The following is a 19,071-nucleotide window of genomic DNA, read 5'->3' as shown; positions in this document are numbered from 1 at the left end:
AGAACTATGGATAGAGGTTTGTGACGGGAGGCAGTGATCAAGACCATCCCCAAGAAAAAGAAATGGAAAAAGGCAAAATGGTTGCCTGAGGAGGCCTAACAAATAGCTGAGAAGAAAACAGAAACTAAAGATAAAGGAGAAAAGGAAAGATATACACATTTGAATGCAGAGTTCCAAAGAATAGCAAGGAGAGATAAAAAACCCTTCCTCAGGGATGTTTCAAAAGAACAGCATGTATATTATCTATGGTGAAACAGATCACCAGCCCAGGTGGGATGCATGAGACAAGTGCTCAGGCCTGGTGCACTGGGAAGACCCAGAGGAATCGGGTGGAGAGGGAGGTGGGAGGGGGGATTGGGATGGGGAATACATGTAAATCTACGGCTGATTCATATCAATGTATGACAAAACCCACTGAAATGTTGTGAAGTAATTAGCCTCCAACTAATAAAAAAAATAAAAACAAAACAAACAAACAAACAAACAAAAAAAACCCTTCCTCAGTGATCAGTGCAAAGAAATAGAGGGAAACAATAGAATGGGAAAGATTAGCGATCTCCTCAAGAAAATTAGATACCAAGGGAATATTTCATGCAAAGATGGGCACAATAAAGGACAGAAATTGTAGGGGCCTAACAGAAGCAGAAGATATTAAGAAGAGGTGGCAAGAATACACAGAAAAACTGTACAAAAAAGATCTTCATGATCCAGATAACCACAGTGGTGTGATCACTGGAATGCAAAGTCAAGTGAGCCTTAGGAAGCATCACTACAAACAAAGCTAGTGGAGGTGATGGAATTCCAGTTGAGCTATTTCAAATCCTAAAAGATGATGCTGTGAAAGTGCTGCACTCAATGTGATAGCAAATATGGAAAACTCAGCAGTGGCCACAGGACTGGAAAAGGTCAGTTTTCATTCCAATCCCAAAGAAAGACAATGCCAAAGAATGTTCAAGCTACTACACAATTGCACTCATCTCACACACTAGTAAAGTAATGCTCAAAATTCTCCAAGCTAGTCTTCCAGATGTTCAAACTAGATTTAGAAAAGGCAGAGGAACCAGAGATCAATTGCCAACATTCACTGGATCATCGAAAAAGCAAGAGAGTTCCAGAAAACCATCTATTTCTGCTTTATTGACTATGCCAAAGCCTTTGACTGTGTGGATTACAACAAACTGGAAAATTCTTAAAGAGATGGAAATACCAGACCACCTGACCTGCCTCCTGAGAAATCTGCATGCAGGTCAAGAAGTAACAGAACTGGACATGGAACAACAGACTGGTACCAAATAGGAAAAGGAGTATGTCAAGGCTGTATATTGTCATCCTGCTTATTTAACTTATATGCAGAGAACATCATGTGAAATGCCAGGCTGGGTGAAGCACAAGCTAGAATCAAGATTGCTGAGAGAAATATCAGTAACCTCAGATATGCAGATGACACCATCCTTATGGCAGAAAGCGAAGAAGAACTAAAGAGCCTCTTGAGGAAAGTGAAAGAGGAGAGTGAAAAAGTTGGCTTAAAACTCAACACTCAGAAAACTAAGATCATGGCATCTGGTCCCATCACTTCATGGCAAATAGATGGGGAAGCAAAGGAAACAGTGAGAGGATTTATTTTGGGGGGCTCCAAAATCACTGCAGATGGTGACTGCTACCATGAAATTGAAAGATGCTTGCTCCTTGGAAGAAAAGCTATGAACAATCTAGACAGCATATTAAAAAGCAGAGACATTACTCTGCCAACAAAAGTCTGTCTAGTCAAAGCTATGGTTTTTCCAGTAGTCATGTATGGATGTGAAAGTTGGACTATAAAGAAAGTTGAGAACTGAAGAACTGATGCTTTTGAACTGTGGTGTTGGAGAAGACTCTTGAGAGTCCCTTGGACTGCAAGGAGATCCAACCAATCCATCCTAAAGGAAATCAGTCCTGAATATTCATTGGAAGACCTGATGCTGAAGATGAAATTCTGATACTTTGGCCACCTGATGCAAAGAACTGACTCATTGGAAAAGGCCCTGTGCTGGGAAAGATTGAAGGCACGAGGAGAAGGGGACAACAGAGGATGAGATGGTTGGATGGCATCACCGACTCGATGGACATGAGTTTGAGCAAGCTCCAGGAGTTGGTGATGGACAGGGAAGCCTGGTGTCCTGCAGTCCATGGGGTTGCAAAGAGTCAGACTCGACTGAATGACTGAATTGAACCAAAATGACTTAGCATGCAAGATGGAGGGTATGTGATGGTAGTGGTCATGACTTTATCACCACCATCATGATAGAAATGCTGGGGATGTTGGGGATAGGGGGACCAGCTCACAGCATCAAAGACAAGAGACGACCCGGTTCTTGCACTCATGGAATCTCCACAACTTGGTTTCCTTGGAAAGTCGCTTCGGCTTTCTGGATGTCCCCTTCCTTGGCACCAAGGGGGCAATGAACTTACTACTCCACCTCTCTCCAACTTCTTGATCTAATTAAATGATAAATGTGAGCAAGCTTTGAAAACTGCAGTATACTTTACACTTTCCTGGGACACACTTATATAGAACACATTTTTCTCACTAAACTTCTGTGGGAAAGAATGAGAAGTTGCTTAATCATGTCCGACTCTTTGCAACCCCGTGGACTATAGCCTGCCAGGCTCCTCTGTCCATGGGATTCTCCAGGCAGGAATATTGGAGAGGGCTGCCATTTTCTTCTTCAGGAGATCTTCCCAACCCAGGGCTTGAACCCGGGTCTCCCACACTGCAGGCAGCCTCTTTACCTGAGCCACCAGGGAAGCCCTGGAGTGAGAAAGAATAGATTGAAGCTAACAGAGGAAGAAGAGACCCAGAAAATGACCAAAGACTTACAAGGTAGTGGTTTTCCCTGCTCCATTGTGACCGAGGAATGCGGTAATCTGACTTTCGTAGAAGGTTATGTTCAGACGGTCCACGGCTGGCCTGCCATAGGGCTCAAATATCTTCACTAGATTCTTCACACATACTCCGGGAACCAAGCCTGGAAGCTCACGTTCAAAGAAGCAGTCTTGTTGGAAAAAATGAACATGATGTCACAATGCCTTCATGTACACACAACCCAAGGTTCCTTGTTGAGACCATTGTCTTTTGCACCTATGGCTTTAACTATAACTTTATAACAGTGACTACAGAATAATAATGGTAATAATAGTGTCTAACATTTATTGAGCTGTTACTCTGTGCCAGGCATTGTTTCAAGTGCTTTATATGGATTTCCTCATTTCACCCTTAAAACAGTCTTAGGGGAACAGATATTACTGTGCCATTTCTACAGATGAGGAAACCTAAGACACAGAGATATCAAGAGTCCAATCAAGGTCACATGGTTTATGAGTGGCAGAGCTGGGATTTGAATGCAGATGTGCTCATTGTCTATATGGAGAGTTAGCCCTATGCTCAGCCTTTAGTCCCAGGCCCTCATTTCTGAGAGTCTGCATGGGATTTCCTCAGGAACTTCTTGGAAAAACTCAGGCTCCTCATTCTCTTTCCCAAACAGTGTTTTCCTTCAGACTATCTTATGTCCATTCTCCTAGTCACCTTGGCTCACATCTTTGAGTCAACTCTACTAAAGCTGACTTTTCAGAGCTCGTTTCTCCAATTAGGGTAGGACGGTCCACTCTTTCTCACCACTGCCCCTCAAACTCTGTCCCTCCACTTTTAAACTCCATACCCGCCTCCGGTATGAGGTCCACTTGGTGTCCACTTTTCCCTGGCTTCGAGTCTCTCTCTGCTTTAGTTCATACAATACAGTGATGGGGCTTCCCTGGTGGCTCAGATGGTAAAGAATCTGCCTGCAATGCAGGAGACCTGGGTTGCATCCCTGGGTTGGGAACATCCCCTGAAGAAGGGAATGGCTACCCACTCCAGTATTCTTGACTGGAAAATTCCATGGGCAGAGGAGCCTGATGGGCTATAGTCCATGGGGTCACAAAGAGTCAGACATGATGGAGTGACTAACACTTTTCATTTATATGTGTTACTTAATTTGTCACCCTAATATTGTAATTCTGAGCACTTACTCCCCTGCCAAAGAAAGGGGGGGAGTGGGAAATCCCAATGCTTCTTTTCTCTGTGCCTCCTCTGGCCTTGCTGACAATTGAGGTGGGACTGGACCCCCACCCCCTGATTTTGGCCTTGGAATTTCACTCTGGGAGGAGGGTCTTCCCAAAGGTTCTGCTGACTGGAAACTGCAGGAGCCACAGGTCTCCAACCTCAGCTTTGTGAAATGGCACCTGGTGTGGGTCAGACACACGGAGGCTGGACCTTCTCCCAAAACATCAGGTGAGGTCCAGAGGCCATGCTGCCTCTCTGCACCCAGGGTGACAACAGCAGAGCATTGAATCCACAGAGAAATTCTAGAGAAATCCCTGTGCTTAAGGAATGAAGAACATGGTGCAGGTGGGGGAACCGGGACAGAACTGGTTCAAGAGGGAAGGTAAGGGAAGTAAAGGCCAAGAGAACACTTGCAAACTTGGTGTATGAGTTGAGGAATTATTAAGTAACTTCCAGGGTCAGGAAAGGCTTTTGATGGCTTGAATGAATGGACCTCTAGATTTGTAAATCACAGATGAAGTGTAGTCAGCTCCTCTAGACTCTTTCCCCCTGTGCACAGGAGCATTTATTTTTGTCTTTCCTTATAGCTCATATCCGCTTGAAGTTCCAGTGACCCAAGTTATTGTTCTTGCTAAATCCTCGGAAGTCAGCACATTTGTGCAAATCACTGGGGGTTTGCCTAACAAGGGCACAAACACACCATATACTTGGGATTTGCTTTCTCCAGGAAATATGTGTTAATGTCTGGCTGGACCATTCATTCCACACATGGGCAGCTGGACCCTAGAGAAGGTATCAGGTTTAACCCCTGTCAAGAGAGACAGTCAGCTTCCTGGGTTCCATTTCACCCCACTCATGAGCTGTTCTGCTCTTGCCCTTTGCAGTATTCTGAACTTTCTCTTGCCTCTGTTCTGCATTCTTTATTGAGGGTTTTTTTTTTTTTTTTTTACCATTTATCCCTTCTGGGTGTTCTGGGTCCTCCATTTCCTCTGTTATGGGTTCTGTCTTTTCCCAGGCTCTTTCTTCTCTGGTTGAACACCCTGCACAAACCAGAAGCCACTGTTACTCTCCTGGTGAAGGCTGAGAATCAGGAAAGACAGGAAACAAGAGAAGAAGAGGGGAGCAGAGTTTCCTACCATAGCTGGAAAGCACAGTTCCCTCAGAAGGCCAGGTCGACATTGCCAGGACCAGCCCCGAGGAGGGCTCTGCCAACCTCTGACCTGTGGAGCTGTGAAGTTCCAACAGGGTCTGGGGAGAGGGGTTGCCTCCCAGAGGTCTGATTTGGCAATCGCTGGTGAGCGCAGAGGGACTTTTGTACTAGGAGTTTCACTTATCCTCAGGTGGAGCTCACAATGTCAGAAATTGTGATTTAAAAAAAAACTAAAATCAGGATTGACTTTAAAATGGGTTAATTTTTTTTTCAGCTCACTAATTGTACTTTTCACTCCAATCCAAAACATGTCAAAATCATGGTGAATCTTCAGTAAAAGTCCATTCAAGCTAATATGATGGGCAGGCCGACTGAGACATTGTTTACCTGAGAAATCTATCAATACTTTTATGGGCATTCAAGTATTTGGGGATTAACACCAGGGTTGAGCCTGGCTGTTGCACAGGCTTGCACAAATTGTGATGTAAACACTCACACACATATTCTCACACTCACACATACTCTGACACACACAACACCCGTACCCCTAGCCCTCAGAGAGGCACTTTTTGTAAACTTTACATTTGGTTTCAAAGGACAAATAGATAACTAAATGAGAACAGATTATATAGCACAGGGAACTCTACTCAATGCTCTGTGGTAATCTAAATGGGAAGGAAATCCAAGGAAGAAGGGATATGTATACATGTGGCAGACTTGCTTTGCTGTACTTAGAAACGAACACAACACTGTAGAACAACTATTCTCCAATACAAAAAATAAATTCATTAACTGAAAAAAAAAGGACATCACAACATCCTGAAAGGGGAAGAGAAGCAGAAAAACGAGCCAGCCAGAGAAGAAAGCAGAGGCAGGAGGAAACCATTGTTGCCAAGCATCTAAAGGCTCTGGCTACAAGTGCACATACATGAGCAGGGTGAATGTTCTAATGCTCAGTCAGCCACGGCCTCTTCTGTCCACACTGCTGTCTGTAGATCGCAGGCTGTGTGGTGGAGTGATGCATACTGGGCCCTGGTCAGGGACCGGCCCCCTCTGGTACTTCTGTTTTCTGAAGGACTTTTAAATCTATTGCCCACAATCCCTTTGATCACTTTACTAGCCATCATACTGCATTAAATGTATAATAATAAAATAGCAGGAGAAAATATTCTCCTAGTCACTGGATTGAGTTCCTTGCCAGGAAATGCATGTCCCAATTCCAGATTTTGTCCAAAATGGCCAACAGGAACTGGGTTAGACATTAGATGTCTGTTGGGCTCCATGTTTTCATCTGTGAAAGGAGGGGATTAGGTGGAAAAACTCAGCTCTTTTCTAATTTTAGAGAAATTTAGGAATCTATTTCAGTCTAGCCTGTGAGACAGGTGAAAAATATTTAGCTTCTGTTGGCAAAAATACATGTGACTCATTTTTGAAGGAGCACATTTGTCTTAAGATTTTCCTTTTTAGAGGCAGCCTATCTGTTGAGATTATAGAGGGAAAAACCAGCCCACAAAGTCCTGATACTCACTGAAATTAGAAACATTTCATGAACAGACTTCTGTGTTGAAAATTCCCATTTATGATAGGTTATAACTCTATTATAGTAGAAATTTAAAAGTTTACTAGATAGACAAGAAAGCCAGACAAGGCAACATAATGGAGGGGGGGAAAACACTGAGCTGTTGAAATGTTGTTTGTTTGAATCATTAAAAAAAAGGCAACCCCCACTGCAAACCTTTTAAAGGTCCTAGACTAATCCCCTAGAGAAAACAAACATCTATCTTAGCGCTTAAAGGCTAAATCCTGGCCCAGGACCAGTAATACAAAGTAAAGAGCAAGTAGGTAAAGAACAAACAGATTGGAAAGCATCTCCTTTGCTTCCAGAGACTCCTAGCTCCAGGGGTGCACCCACTCTCAGCTCTGGAATTTCTCTATCTCCTCATCCCTCACAGGAGTCTATAGTCCACAGCTCCCCTCTCTACTCCCTACTTCTAGAACTCTCCCTGGGCTTCTGTCCTGTTCAGGAAGAAAGGTAAATTTTATCTATGATGCATTCTGGGCAAATGTCCTTTTAACCCTCTTTCCCAATCACAAGAAAGACCAACACTAAGGGAATCTGGGAGTCTGCCCCAGCCTCTGGATGCCAGGAAAATAAACTTATTGCTTTGGGAAAATAAATTTATTTATATTTGAAAAAGTGGAGAGGAATAAAAAAACACACGAGGGGACACAGCAGAAGATGGATTCCTTTGTGATTTTCTAGATCTGTCTGCTTTATTTTTTTTAATTAATTAATTTATTTTAATTGGAGGTTAATTACATTACAATATTGTGGTGGTTTTTGCCGTACATTGATCTGAATCAGCCACAGGTGTACATGTGTTCCCTGATCCTGAACCCCCCTCCTACCCCTTCGCCCATCCCATCCCTCTGGGTTGTCCTAGTGCACCGGCTTTGAGTGCCCTGTTTCACGCATTGAACTTGAACTGGCTATCTATTTCACATATGGTAATATACATGCTTCAATGCTATTCTCTCAAATCATCCCACCCTTGCCTTCTCCCACAGAGTCCAAACGTCTGTTCTTTATATCTGTGTCTGTTTTGCTGTCTTGTACATAAGGTTGTCGTTACCATCTTTCTAAATCCCATATATATGCATTAATATACTGTATTGGTGTTTTTCTTTCTGACTTACTTCACTCTGTATAATAGGCTCCTGTTTCATCTACCTCATTAGAAAAAACTGACTCAAATGTGTTCTTTTTTTTTTTTTTTAATTTTTATTATTATTATTTTTTTTTCCAGTGGGTTTTGTCATACATTGATATGAATCAGCCATGGATTTACATGTATTCCCAATCCCGATACCCCCACCCACCTCCCTCAAATGTGTTCTTTTTAATAGCTGAGTAATATTTCATTGTGTATATATACCACAACTTTCTTTTCTAGATTCTCTAGATCTGTTTGCTTTAAATTGAGAAGTTGCAAACTTCATTTGCACCCTCAAGTGGTCTGGCTTTCTTTTAAGCATGTACTTTAATCCACTGGGCACAACCAGGATGCAAGGGCTTATCAATGCTCAGCCATCACCCTGGTCACTCACAAAATAGGGGCTCCCAGAGGCCATGATGATGCACCAAGGAACAGAGCCTGCAGCAGACAGCTAACTAATCAGGAATCTCACACTTCATGTAAGAACCACCTCTACAATGCACACATATCTCATACAGAACCAAAGGAGTTAATTTCAAACATTTGTTTTTCTTTCTTAATTAAAAAAAAAAATTTAAACAACTCACCTTCCCCACCTAGCCAGTAAGACTCTTGTAGAAGGAAGTACCAAGGAAGTGGGGTTCCATAGTCCCCTAAAGATAGATAGGCAAATAAAGAGAAAAAGTCTGAGCAGTTCAATCTTACCATAGTTCTATAAGATCTAGAATTTATCTACCTGAACCTCAGGTTGTAACTATATATATTTATAGTTCATAAGCATTACATGGCTATCCACATACTTCCTCTAAGACTACTACTTCTAATATGCTTCAATTCAAAAGGTCATGTTTTGGGGGTGAAATCAGCAACACTAAGACTGATGATCTTAGCTAACATGAGTTTTCCAAGAAACCATTTAATTAAAGAATTTAAGCATGCTCTTTTCAACAGTTACCAAATAATAATAGTGATGATAATCGTTAACATTTGTTGAATGTTCTTTCTGTGTCAAACATAACTGTGAGCCCCTTCAATGTGCTAAATAATTTAATCCCTGAAACGACACAAAGGGATAGGTAGTATTACTATTCTTGTGGATAAGGAAATTAAGGCACACGGAATTTGAAGCTTCTGCCCAATGTCACAGCTAATTTAACAGAGGTGTAAGAATTCCAACATTGGTAGTCTGGTTCTAATACCACTGATCTTTTTTTAAAAAAATTAATTATTTTTGGCTGTGCTGGTTCTTTACTGCTGCACGGGCTTTTCTCTAGTTGCAGTGAGTGGGGGCTACTCTCTAGTTGTGGTGCATGGGCTTCTCACTGCGGGGGCTGCTCTTGTTGCAAAAGACAGGCTCTAGAGCTCACAGTCTTCAGGGGTTGCAGTCTGTGGGCTCAGTAATTTCAGCTCCCAGGCTCCAGAGCAAAGGCTCAATAGTTTTGGCACATGGGTTTAGTTTCTGTATGGCATGTGGGATCTTCCTGGACCAGGGATCAAACCCGTGTCTCCTACATTGGCAGGTGGATTCTTCATCATTGAGCTACCAGGGAAGCCCAACACCACTAATCTTAACCATACCATCCTACTGGAGCCACTTGAGCTTCAAAGAATAAACTACCAAGTTTCTAGTCCAGTTCTCTTAGCTTGCTGCCTATAAATGTTGATTTTGTGAGAATATTATCTTTGCTTATTTAATAGTTACCCTGTGCTTTATGGCAATGCTAGACTGTAATCCCTCAAGGACAGGCTTGTGTCAGTTTTTTCCACTCCTTCTTTTCTGAGTACCTGTGCTACTGAGCCTAATACACTGGTGCTGCTTAGTACATAGTGGTTGAACATATTAAAGCTTTAGCTTGGCTAAAAGAAAGCTCTTGAAATATGCACAAATTTTATTTTCAATATAATTGATTTTCATTTATTATACCTCTCTCTAATGGCCAAGTGAGATGAAAATAATGGAGGCTGAGAAAGTCAAGTATATTTCTTTGAATTCACTGTTATAAGGTTGAATTATGTCCCTTGACTCTCTCTTCCCCCCAAAAGAGACATATTGCAGTGTGTGTAGAATACAAAATAATACTTGATCTTTGTCTACAGATCCTGGTACAGAGCTCTTAAAACCTTTGGAGTTTCCAGAATGATAGAAGTGCCCTTGTTATTCATCAGTTCAGTTCAGTTGCTCAGTTGTGTCCAACTCTTTGTGACCCCATGGACTGCAGCACACCAGGCTTCCCTGTCCATCACCAACTCCCCGAGCTTGCTCAAACTCATGTCCATCAAGTCAGTGATACCATACAACCATCTCATCCTCTGTCGTCCCCTTCTCCTCCTGCCTTCAGTCTTTACCAGCATCATGGTCTTTTCCAGTGAACCAGTTCTTCGCATCAGGTGGCCAAAGTATTGGAGCTTTAGCTTAAGCATCAGTCCTTCTAATGAATATTCAGGACTGATTTCCTTTAGGATGGACTGGTTGGATCTCCTTGCAGTCCAAGGGACTCTCAAGAGTCTTTTCCAACACCACAGTTCAAAAACATCAATTCTTTGGTGCTCAGAGATCTTTGTGTATGGAATTTGTATCCTGCAATTTTACTGAATTTTTAAATTATTTCTAACATTTTTTTTTTTTTGATGGAGTCTTTAGAGTTTTCTATACATAAAATAATGTCATCTAAAAATGTTACTATGTATAAATGTACCTATTTTCTGATTTGGATGTGTTTAATTTCTTTTTCTTGTCTGGCTGCTGTGGCTAGGACTTCCAATATTAGGATGAATACAAGTAGCAAATGGGTGTTGGGTTCTGAGATCCCTCCTGGTTGTGGATCACTGTGCCAAGGGTGGGGGTTATGGTGAAACTATGTCTTAGACTCCCCTACCTGCTTTGCCTGATGTGTAGTTATCACTCAGCTGGACTTTAGGTTTTTTTAAAAGAGGAAATGGTTCCATATGAAGCTGAAGACTCAGTTCTCTATGAGGGAAGGTGAGTTCAGCATCTTCTTACACTGACATCTTCTGAAGAATTTGAACAGAGGATAGATACCACGTGACCTAGATTCCGAAAGGATCTCTCTGAACACAGTGTGGAGAACAGACTGGTAAGAGATGATGATGGAAGGAGGAGGCTTGGACTGAGAAGGTTGTGTAGAGGTGGTGACAATGGATCAGATTCGGAATCTATTTCTAAAGGTGAGTCAAGCATTCACTGATGGATTTTTGGTTCCTGGATTTAAGATTTAAATATGGGTTCTGAGAGTTCAAGCTGAAAGGCTTCAGAAAGAATAAGATTTTGAAAAAATTGAAGTATAGTTAATATAAAATGTTGTATTAGGTTTGGTAGAATCACTTTGCTATACACCATACCTATTCCTTTTTTAGATTCTTTCCCATTATAGGTTGTTATAAGATATTGAATATAGTTCCCTGTGCTGTACAGCAGGTCTCCGTTGTTTATCTACATTATATATAGTACTGTGTATATGTTAATCACAAACTCCTAATTTATCCCCCCTACCCTGCTATCGGAGAAGGCAATGGCAACCCACTCCAGTACTCTTGCCTGGAAAATCCCATGGATGGAGGAGTCTGGTAGGCTGCGGTCCATGGGGTCACTAAGAGTTGGACACAACTGAGCGACTTCATTTTCACTTTTCACTTTCATGCATTGGAGAAGGAAATGGCAACCCACTTCAGTGTTCCTGCCTGGAGACGGGGGATCCTGGTGGGCTGCCATCTATGGGGTTGCACAGAGTCGGACATGACTGATACAACTCAGCAGCAGCAGCAGCAACTCTGCTATCACCTTTAGTAATCATAAGTTCATTTTCTTTTTTTTCTTCTTTTTAAAAATATTTATTTATATTTATTTATTTTGCTGCTCTAGGTCTTAGTTGTGGCAAGCAGGATCTTCAATCTTCATTGTAACATGTGGGATGCAGGACCTATTTTTCTAGTTGTGGTGTGTGGGATCTGGTTCCTGGACCAGGGATTGAACCCAGGCCCCCTGCATTGGGAGTGCAAATTCTTAGTTCCTGGACCATCAGGAAAGACTCTATAAGTTTCTTTTCCATGTCTGTGAGTCTTTCTCTTTTGTACATAACAAAACATTTGCACCATGTTTTTAGATTCCACATATAAGTGACATCATGTGATTTCTGTCTTTCTGTATCTGACTTACTTCACTCAGTTTGACAATATCTAGGTGCACCCACATCACTGCAAATGGCATTATTTCATTCTTTTTAAGGCTGAGTAGTATTCCATTGTATATATATTCTTTATCCATTCCTCTGTCAGTGGACACATAGTTTGCTTCTATTCCTTGGTTATTATAAATAATGCTGCTTTGAATATTCGGGTGCATGTATCTTTTCAAATTACAGTTTTCTCTGGATATATGCCCAGGAATGAGATGAATTATATGGCAGCTCTATTTTTAATTTTTTTAAGGAACCTCCAGACTACCTTCCATAGTGGCTGTATGAATTTACATTCCCACCAATAGTATAGGAGGGTTCCCTTTTCTCCACACCCTCTCCAGCATTTGTTATTTGCAGACTTATTAATGATGGTCATTCTAACTAGTACCTCACTATATTTTTGATTTGCATTTCTTTATTAGTTAGCAGTGTTGAGCATCTTTTCATGAGCTCATTGATCATCTGTATGTGTTCTTTGAATAAATGTCTATTCTTCTTTGAATAAATGTCTTCTGCCCATTTTTTGATTTGGTTGTTGTTTTTTGCTGTTGAGTTGTGTAAGCTGTTTGTATATTTTGGAAATTAATCCCTTGCCTATTGCATTGTTTGCAATCATTTTCTTCCAGTCCATAGACTGTCTTTTTGCTTTATGCCTTTTTTGCTGTGCAAAATCTAAGAAGTTTGATTATGTTCCATTTGTTTATTTTTGCTTTTATTTCTTTTGCCTTAGGAGACTGACCTGGGAAAGCATTTCTATAATTTATGTTCAAGAGTGTTTTGCCTCTATCCCTTTCTAGGAGTTTTATGGTATCATGTCTTATATTTTAAGTCTTTAAACCATTTTGAGTTTATTTTTGTGTTAAAGGTGAGGTCTTTGTGTTCTAATTTCATTGATTTACATGTAGCTGTCCAGCTTTCCCAACATCACTTGCTAAAGAGGCTGTATTTTCTCTATTGTATATCCTTACCTCCTTTACCAAAGATTAATTGGGTGTAGGTGTGTGGATTTACTTATGGGCTCTCTATTCTGTTTCACTGATCCATTTGTCTGTTTTTGCTCCAATACCATGCTGTTTTGATTCCTATTGTTTTGTAGTATTGTCTGAAGTCTGGGAGGTTATGCTTCCAGCTTTGTTCTTTTTCCTCAGGATTACTTTGGCAATTTTGGGTCTTTCATGGTTCCATATAAATTTTAGGATTATTTGTTCTAGTTCTGTGAAAAATATCTTGAGTAATTTGATAGTGAGTGAGTGAGTGAGTAAGTGAAAGTCACTCAGTCATGTCTGACTATTTGCGACCCCATGGACTATACAGTCCATGGAATTCTCTAGGCGAGAATACTGGAGTAATTCAATAGGGATCCCGTTAAATCTGTAGATTGCTTTGGGAAGTATGGCCATTTGAACAATATTAATTCTTCCAATCCAAAAGCATGGGATATTTGATTAAGATTTAAACTAGAGTGAAAAGGCAGAGGAACTAAAGAATATAATTACCTTTATCCTATGGAGGAGGACCCTTACCTGGAAACACCTGGTCAAGATACCAGGCAAGCAAGCCATACAGAGCAGCATCAAGGAGCATCATCTTCATGGACATCAGAAAACTGAATTCATCCCCTTCCATGGGACTATTCCCAATATTGCTCCACTGCAGCCCCACACCTTGCTCTTCAAAACGAGCCAGGTACTCAGTGCCAAACCCAAATGCCACAGGAGACAGCAGGCTCTGCAGTGGGGCAAAGAAGGCATGAAAGATGAGCAGAGGATCTTTAACCCAACCCAACAAAACCCACAAGGTAGGGAGGAAGGCCAATGGAGGGTCTATAATGTATTCTGGTGTAAGACCACCCCAGGGAGGGGTTAAGGCAGTCTTCCCATAGGAAGAGAGTTCTGGGAATACTTCTCAGGCCTCAGGGACCCCTGCCCAATACCTACTTGGCCACCTTTCACCTGTCCAATGGATCACAGTAGTGCACTAGCAAAGACAACACAACATAGCACAACACAGCAAAGGACCAAAGGTCCTCAAGCTTGTCTTCCTACCCTTCCCTGCTTCTACCTACCTCTTTCATAAAATCTCACAGTTTTTGGTATAACAAAGAAGCTAACTTGAGCTGCTTTGTGAGAATCCCAATAGAAGTGTCCATAAAGTCATCAGTGTTCTAGAGCAGACTATAGACAGGATATTGTCTCATGACCTCCTGAGCAATGTTAGGCCAAAAACCCTCAGGTTATAATGACTATCACCTTTTCTCGTTTCCAGACTAGGGAAAATCTTTTCCTTAGAATCTCCTTGAAGAGCACAAGTAACTGAATAGGTGGTATGCAGAAAGTCTAAAGAGGAAGTCCCCCAGCCACATGCCCACGGTTGCTCCCTGGCATGGCAGAAAGCACATACGCACATACAGAGGGATGAACTATTCCCACTTGCTCTGCTGGGAGGCCTACCTCTAGTTTGCAGGACACAAGATGGGGTTCAGAGCGTCTCTCTGAAGAAGGAAGGGATTCCCTAGCTATATCTTCACAAAAACCATTTAAAAAATCTCAGCCCAGCCCTGGTCCACAGAGCAGCCAGAACTATAGCTTCCTGGTAGATCCACACATGCAAGGAACTAGTTGTGGCTTCTAAGTACCAACTGTCTACACAGTATGCCAAGATAGCCCAGCTCGGCCAACAGGCAGAATCATAAGAATTTCTTGCCCACTGTGATCATGTTAGAAAATTAGGTGCCATAAACGACAGTAGTTAATTCTTATTTAACATGAGAAATAAAAGGCAGCTGCCCTGGCAGCACTTGAGCCAAATAATCTTGAGTCATGAGAACAAGTTCAACTTAAATTTTCCCCCATGAGATGCAGGTGACAGTCCTTTCTCTACTGCAGTGTACAAAGAACCACGGATAGTGAGATTTTGGAGGACAAAGAAATTTGCACCCTACAGGGCTTAGAAACTGTTTAGTCTGGTTAATGAGAGAGTGGACATAGATCATTTGAAAACAATTAGAGAAAAAAAAAAAAGAAAAACATGTTGTTTGGGCATTGTGAAGAGGTCTCTCAGGCAATCCAGAGTCAGTTTCTGGAGACCTCTCCTGGGAAGAGGGCCCAACTGGCTCATTTGTGCACCCCTCTCTGAGTGCCCTAGTAGAACATGACAAGGACACATTAGAGCTACTCTGATTCAAGTTCTTTTACAGAGAAACAAAAACTTTTAATTTATGAAAACATCTTTCTGGGCAGAATGGTAAGGGAGAAGCTCCCTCCCTTATGAATCTTCTCAAATGCCAGGGGAAAAAAAAGAACTGAGTGAAATGGGCCTCATTGTTCTCCTCTTATGGATACACAAAGGGACCCATGAGCTGAACTGGTTTTCAATTACTTCCCAGGGAAGATTTGGAGAGGAGGAACTGTTAGGTTGCTCAAGATGAAGACTACTCCCACTTTTGTACCTGTGCCTTTAAACCTTATGTTCATTTCTGCCAAAAGGCAAAGTGGCCCCCTAAAGGGAGAGCCAGTCCTCTCAGACTGCTACATACCCTACAAATGGAATGCATCATACTCTGGGTGTAAGCCCAGGGTCCCTTACCACAGCCATCTTCATGTCGGCTGTAATTCGGTCCTGCCAAGCGAAGCAGAGAATATGTGGCAGGTAGAGGGTGAAGTAGATGACGCCACTACAGGCTGCTGCCAGATTGGCCCTGGAGAAGAAGGTGCTGAGCAGGAAGCACTGCATGATCGTAGCCATGGAGAAAGCCAACAGGAACAGGAAGAGGACGAATGGATTGCTGTAATGTAGGATCCTTCCATGCTGAAACCAAAGCGGCCACTTGAGTCAGTAATTTCCACCCACACCCAGGAGCCCCACCCCTTTAGGAAGTGATCTCTATGTGTTCAGAAGCCCTCTGTCCCAAAGGGATCTCTCCCATGAGCCCACTGTGTGTTAGTCGCTCAGTTGTATTTGACTCTTTGTGATACCATGGACTGTAGCCCACCACACCCCTCTGTCCATGGAATTCTCCAGACAAGAATAATGGGGTGGGTATCCATTCCCTTCTCCACGGGATCTTCCTAATCCAGGAATTGAACCCCAGTTTTCTGCATCTCAGGCAGATTCTTTACCGTCTATGCCACCAGGGAAGCCCTGTTAGTGTCTAATTTTCCACACTTAATACTCAATATGTTGAGGTCCTTTAATTCTAATTCTGTCATTTTCTCCTAGGAGGGTAACGTATTAAGCTACCCATCAGTACTGAGTAATTATTATGGTTCAGTGATGAAATCCTTGGGAAGACAAAAGTGTGGAGGAAGAAGCCTCGAGCAGGGAGGGAGATCTGCAAAGGGGGGTCTTGGAGCATCAGTAGTTCCTGTGATATACTGAATTGATAAGGAACAAAACAGGGAGGTGGGAGACCACCCAACAAGCTTTAACATTTTGCTTTGGTCCTGGGAAATGGCAACCCACTCCAGTATCCTTTCCTGGAAAATTCCATGGACAGAGGAACCTAGCAGGCTATAGTCCATGGGGTCGCAAGAGTCGGACACGACTTAGAGACTAAACCACCACCACCTGGTCTGCTGACTTAATCATTTATACTTAGAATCTGAGATTTGCCTCTCACATTGGTGAAAATGTCTGTAGTTCATCCACATCACTTGAAAGTGGATTAATCCTTGCAGCACATGATATTATAGAAATACATTCCATAGAACCTGTGGACAATACTCAGTACCTTTCATGTTAATTAATGGGTCAATCACTGGCTATGTAGAAAATAGGACAAAACTAGCTATTTTTAATAAGTGAGCTACTATCCAATTACATCATTGATCAAGCCTACTTGTTTGTCTTTTGCTATAGGCCTCCTGTGAGGATTTTTACCATTTGCACATAACTCCAAATACATATAGATCATCCTGTTATTTTCTTGGGAACATAAAGGTACAGATTGCTTTACCTCTTGAATTGGTTCTGATTATTTGATAGTGGTACCCAAAAGCACTGGGTTTCTCTAAGTAGAGAAGAGAAACCAAGTAGCAATATTTGTGTGTGTGTATGTGAGTGTGTATGTGTGTACTGACAGAGTGTGGTCCACTGGAGAAGGGGATGGCAAACCACTTCAGTATTCTTGCCTTGAGAACCCCACGAACAGTATGAAAAGGCAAAAAGATAGGACACTGAAAGATGAACTCCCTAGGTCGGTAGATGCCCAATATGCTACTGGAGATCAGTGGAGAAATAACTCCAGAAAGAATGAAGGGATGGAGCCAAAGCAAAAACAACACCCAGTTGTGGATGGAACTGGTTATAGAAGCACAGTCCAATGCTGGGAAGAGCAATACTGCATAGGAACCTGGAATGTTAGGACCATGAATCAAGGCAAATTGGAAGTGGTCAAACAGGAGATGGCAAGAGTGAATGTTGACCTTCTAGGAATCAGTGAACTAAGATGGACTGGAATGGGTGAATTTAACTCAGGTGACCATTATATCTTCTACTGTGGGGCAGGAATCCCTTAGAAGAAATGGAGTAGCCATCATAGTCAACAAAAGAGCCCGGAATGCAGTACTTGGATGCAATCTCAAAAATGACAGAATGATCTCTGTTCATTTCCAAGGCAAACCATTCAATATCACAGTAATCCAAGTCTATGCCCTGACCAGTAACGCTGAAGAAAGCTGAAGTTGAACGGTTCTATGAAGACCTACAAGACCTTTTAGAACTAATACCCAAAAAAGATGTCCTTTTCGTTATAGGGGACTGGAATGCAAAAGTAGAAAGTCAAGAAATACCTGGAGTAACAGGCAAATTTGGCCTTGGAGTACAAAACGAAGCAGGTCAAAGGCTAACAGAGTTTTGCCAAGAGAACACACTGGTCATAGCAAACACACTCTTCCAACAACATAAGAGGAGGCTCTACACATAGACATCACCAGATGGTCAACACCAAAATCATATTGATTATATTCTTTGCAGCCAAAGATGGAGAAGATCTATACAGTCAGCGAAAACAAGACCGGGAGCTGACTGTGGCTCAGATTATGAACTCCTTATTGTCAAATTCAGACTTAAATTGAAGAAAGTGGGGGAAATCACTAGACCATACAGGTATGACCTAAATCAATCCCTTAGGATTATACAGTGGAAGTGAGAAATAGATTTAAGGGACTAGATCTGATAGACAGAGTGCCTGATGAACTATGGACGGAGGTTCATGACACTGTACAGGAGACAGGGATTAAGACCATCCCCAAGAAAAAGAAATGCAAAAAAGCAAAATGGCTGTCTGAGGAGGCCTTACAAATAGCTGTGAAGAGAAGCAAAAAGCAAAGGAGAAAAGGAAAGATATACCCATTTGAATGCAGAGTTCCAAAGAATAGCAAGGAGAGAGAAGAAAACCTTCCTCAGTGATCAGTGCAAAGAAATAGAGGAAAATAATAGAATGGGAAAGACTAGAGATCTCCTCAAGAAAAGTAGAGATACCAAGGGAACACTTCATGCAAAGATGGGCTCACTAAAGGACAGAAATTATAGGGACCTAACAGAAGCAGAAGATATTAAGAAGAGGTAGCAAGAATACACAGAAAAACTGTACAAAAAAGATCTTCACGACCCAGATAATTATGATGGTGTGATCACTCACCTAGAGCCAGACATCCTGGAATGTGAAGTCAAGTGGGCCTTAGGAAGCATCACTATGAACAAAGCTTGTGGAGGTGATAGAATTCCAGTTGAGCTATTTCAAATCCTAAAAGATGATGCTGTGCAAGTGCTGCACTCAATATGCCAGCAAATTTGGAAAACTTAGCAGTGGCCACAGGACTAGAAAAGGTCAGTTTTCATTCCAATCCCAAAGAAAGGCAATGTCAAAGAATGCTCAAACTACTGCACAATTGCACTCATCTCACACGCTAATAAAGTAATGCTCAAAAT

At 41.9% G+C, this 19,071-nt stretch overlaps 1 protein-coding gene across 1 annotated transcript in view; it reads right to left on the bottom strand.

Annotated features, from left to right (window-relative positions):
* ABCA4 (ATP binding cassette subfamily A member 4) overlaps positions 1-19,071 on the bottom strand; it is a 137,109-nt gene that overhangs the window by 54,806 nt on the left and 63,232 nt on the right. Inside the window, exons 15-19 of the mRNA XM_061121341.1 lie at positions 15,727-15,948; positions 13,665-13,869; positions 8,533-8,598; positions 5,029-5,118; positions 2,858-3,032 (exon numbers count right to left, since the gene is read on the bottom strand). Of these exons, the coding sequence (XP_060977324.1) occupies positions 2,858-3,032; positions 5,029-5,118; positions 8,533-8,598; positions 13,665-13,869; positions 15,727-15,948 (758 nt within the window). The remainder of the gene's footprint in view (positions 1-2,857; positions 3,033-5,028; positions 5,119-8,532; positions 8,599-13,664; positions 13,870-15,726; positions 15,949-19,071) is intronic.

Source organism: Dama dama, chromosome 20 (assembly GCF_033118175.1).
Source record: "Dama dama isolate Ldn47 chromosome 20, ASM3311817v1, whole genome shotgun sequence".
Taxonomy (NCBI): Eukaryota; Metazoa; Chordata; class Mammalia; order Artiodactyla; family Cervidae; genus Dama; species Dama dama.
The sequence above is the reverse complement of the archived record's forward strand: the minus strand, read 5'-3'. Positions and strand labels throughout refer to the sequence as shown.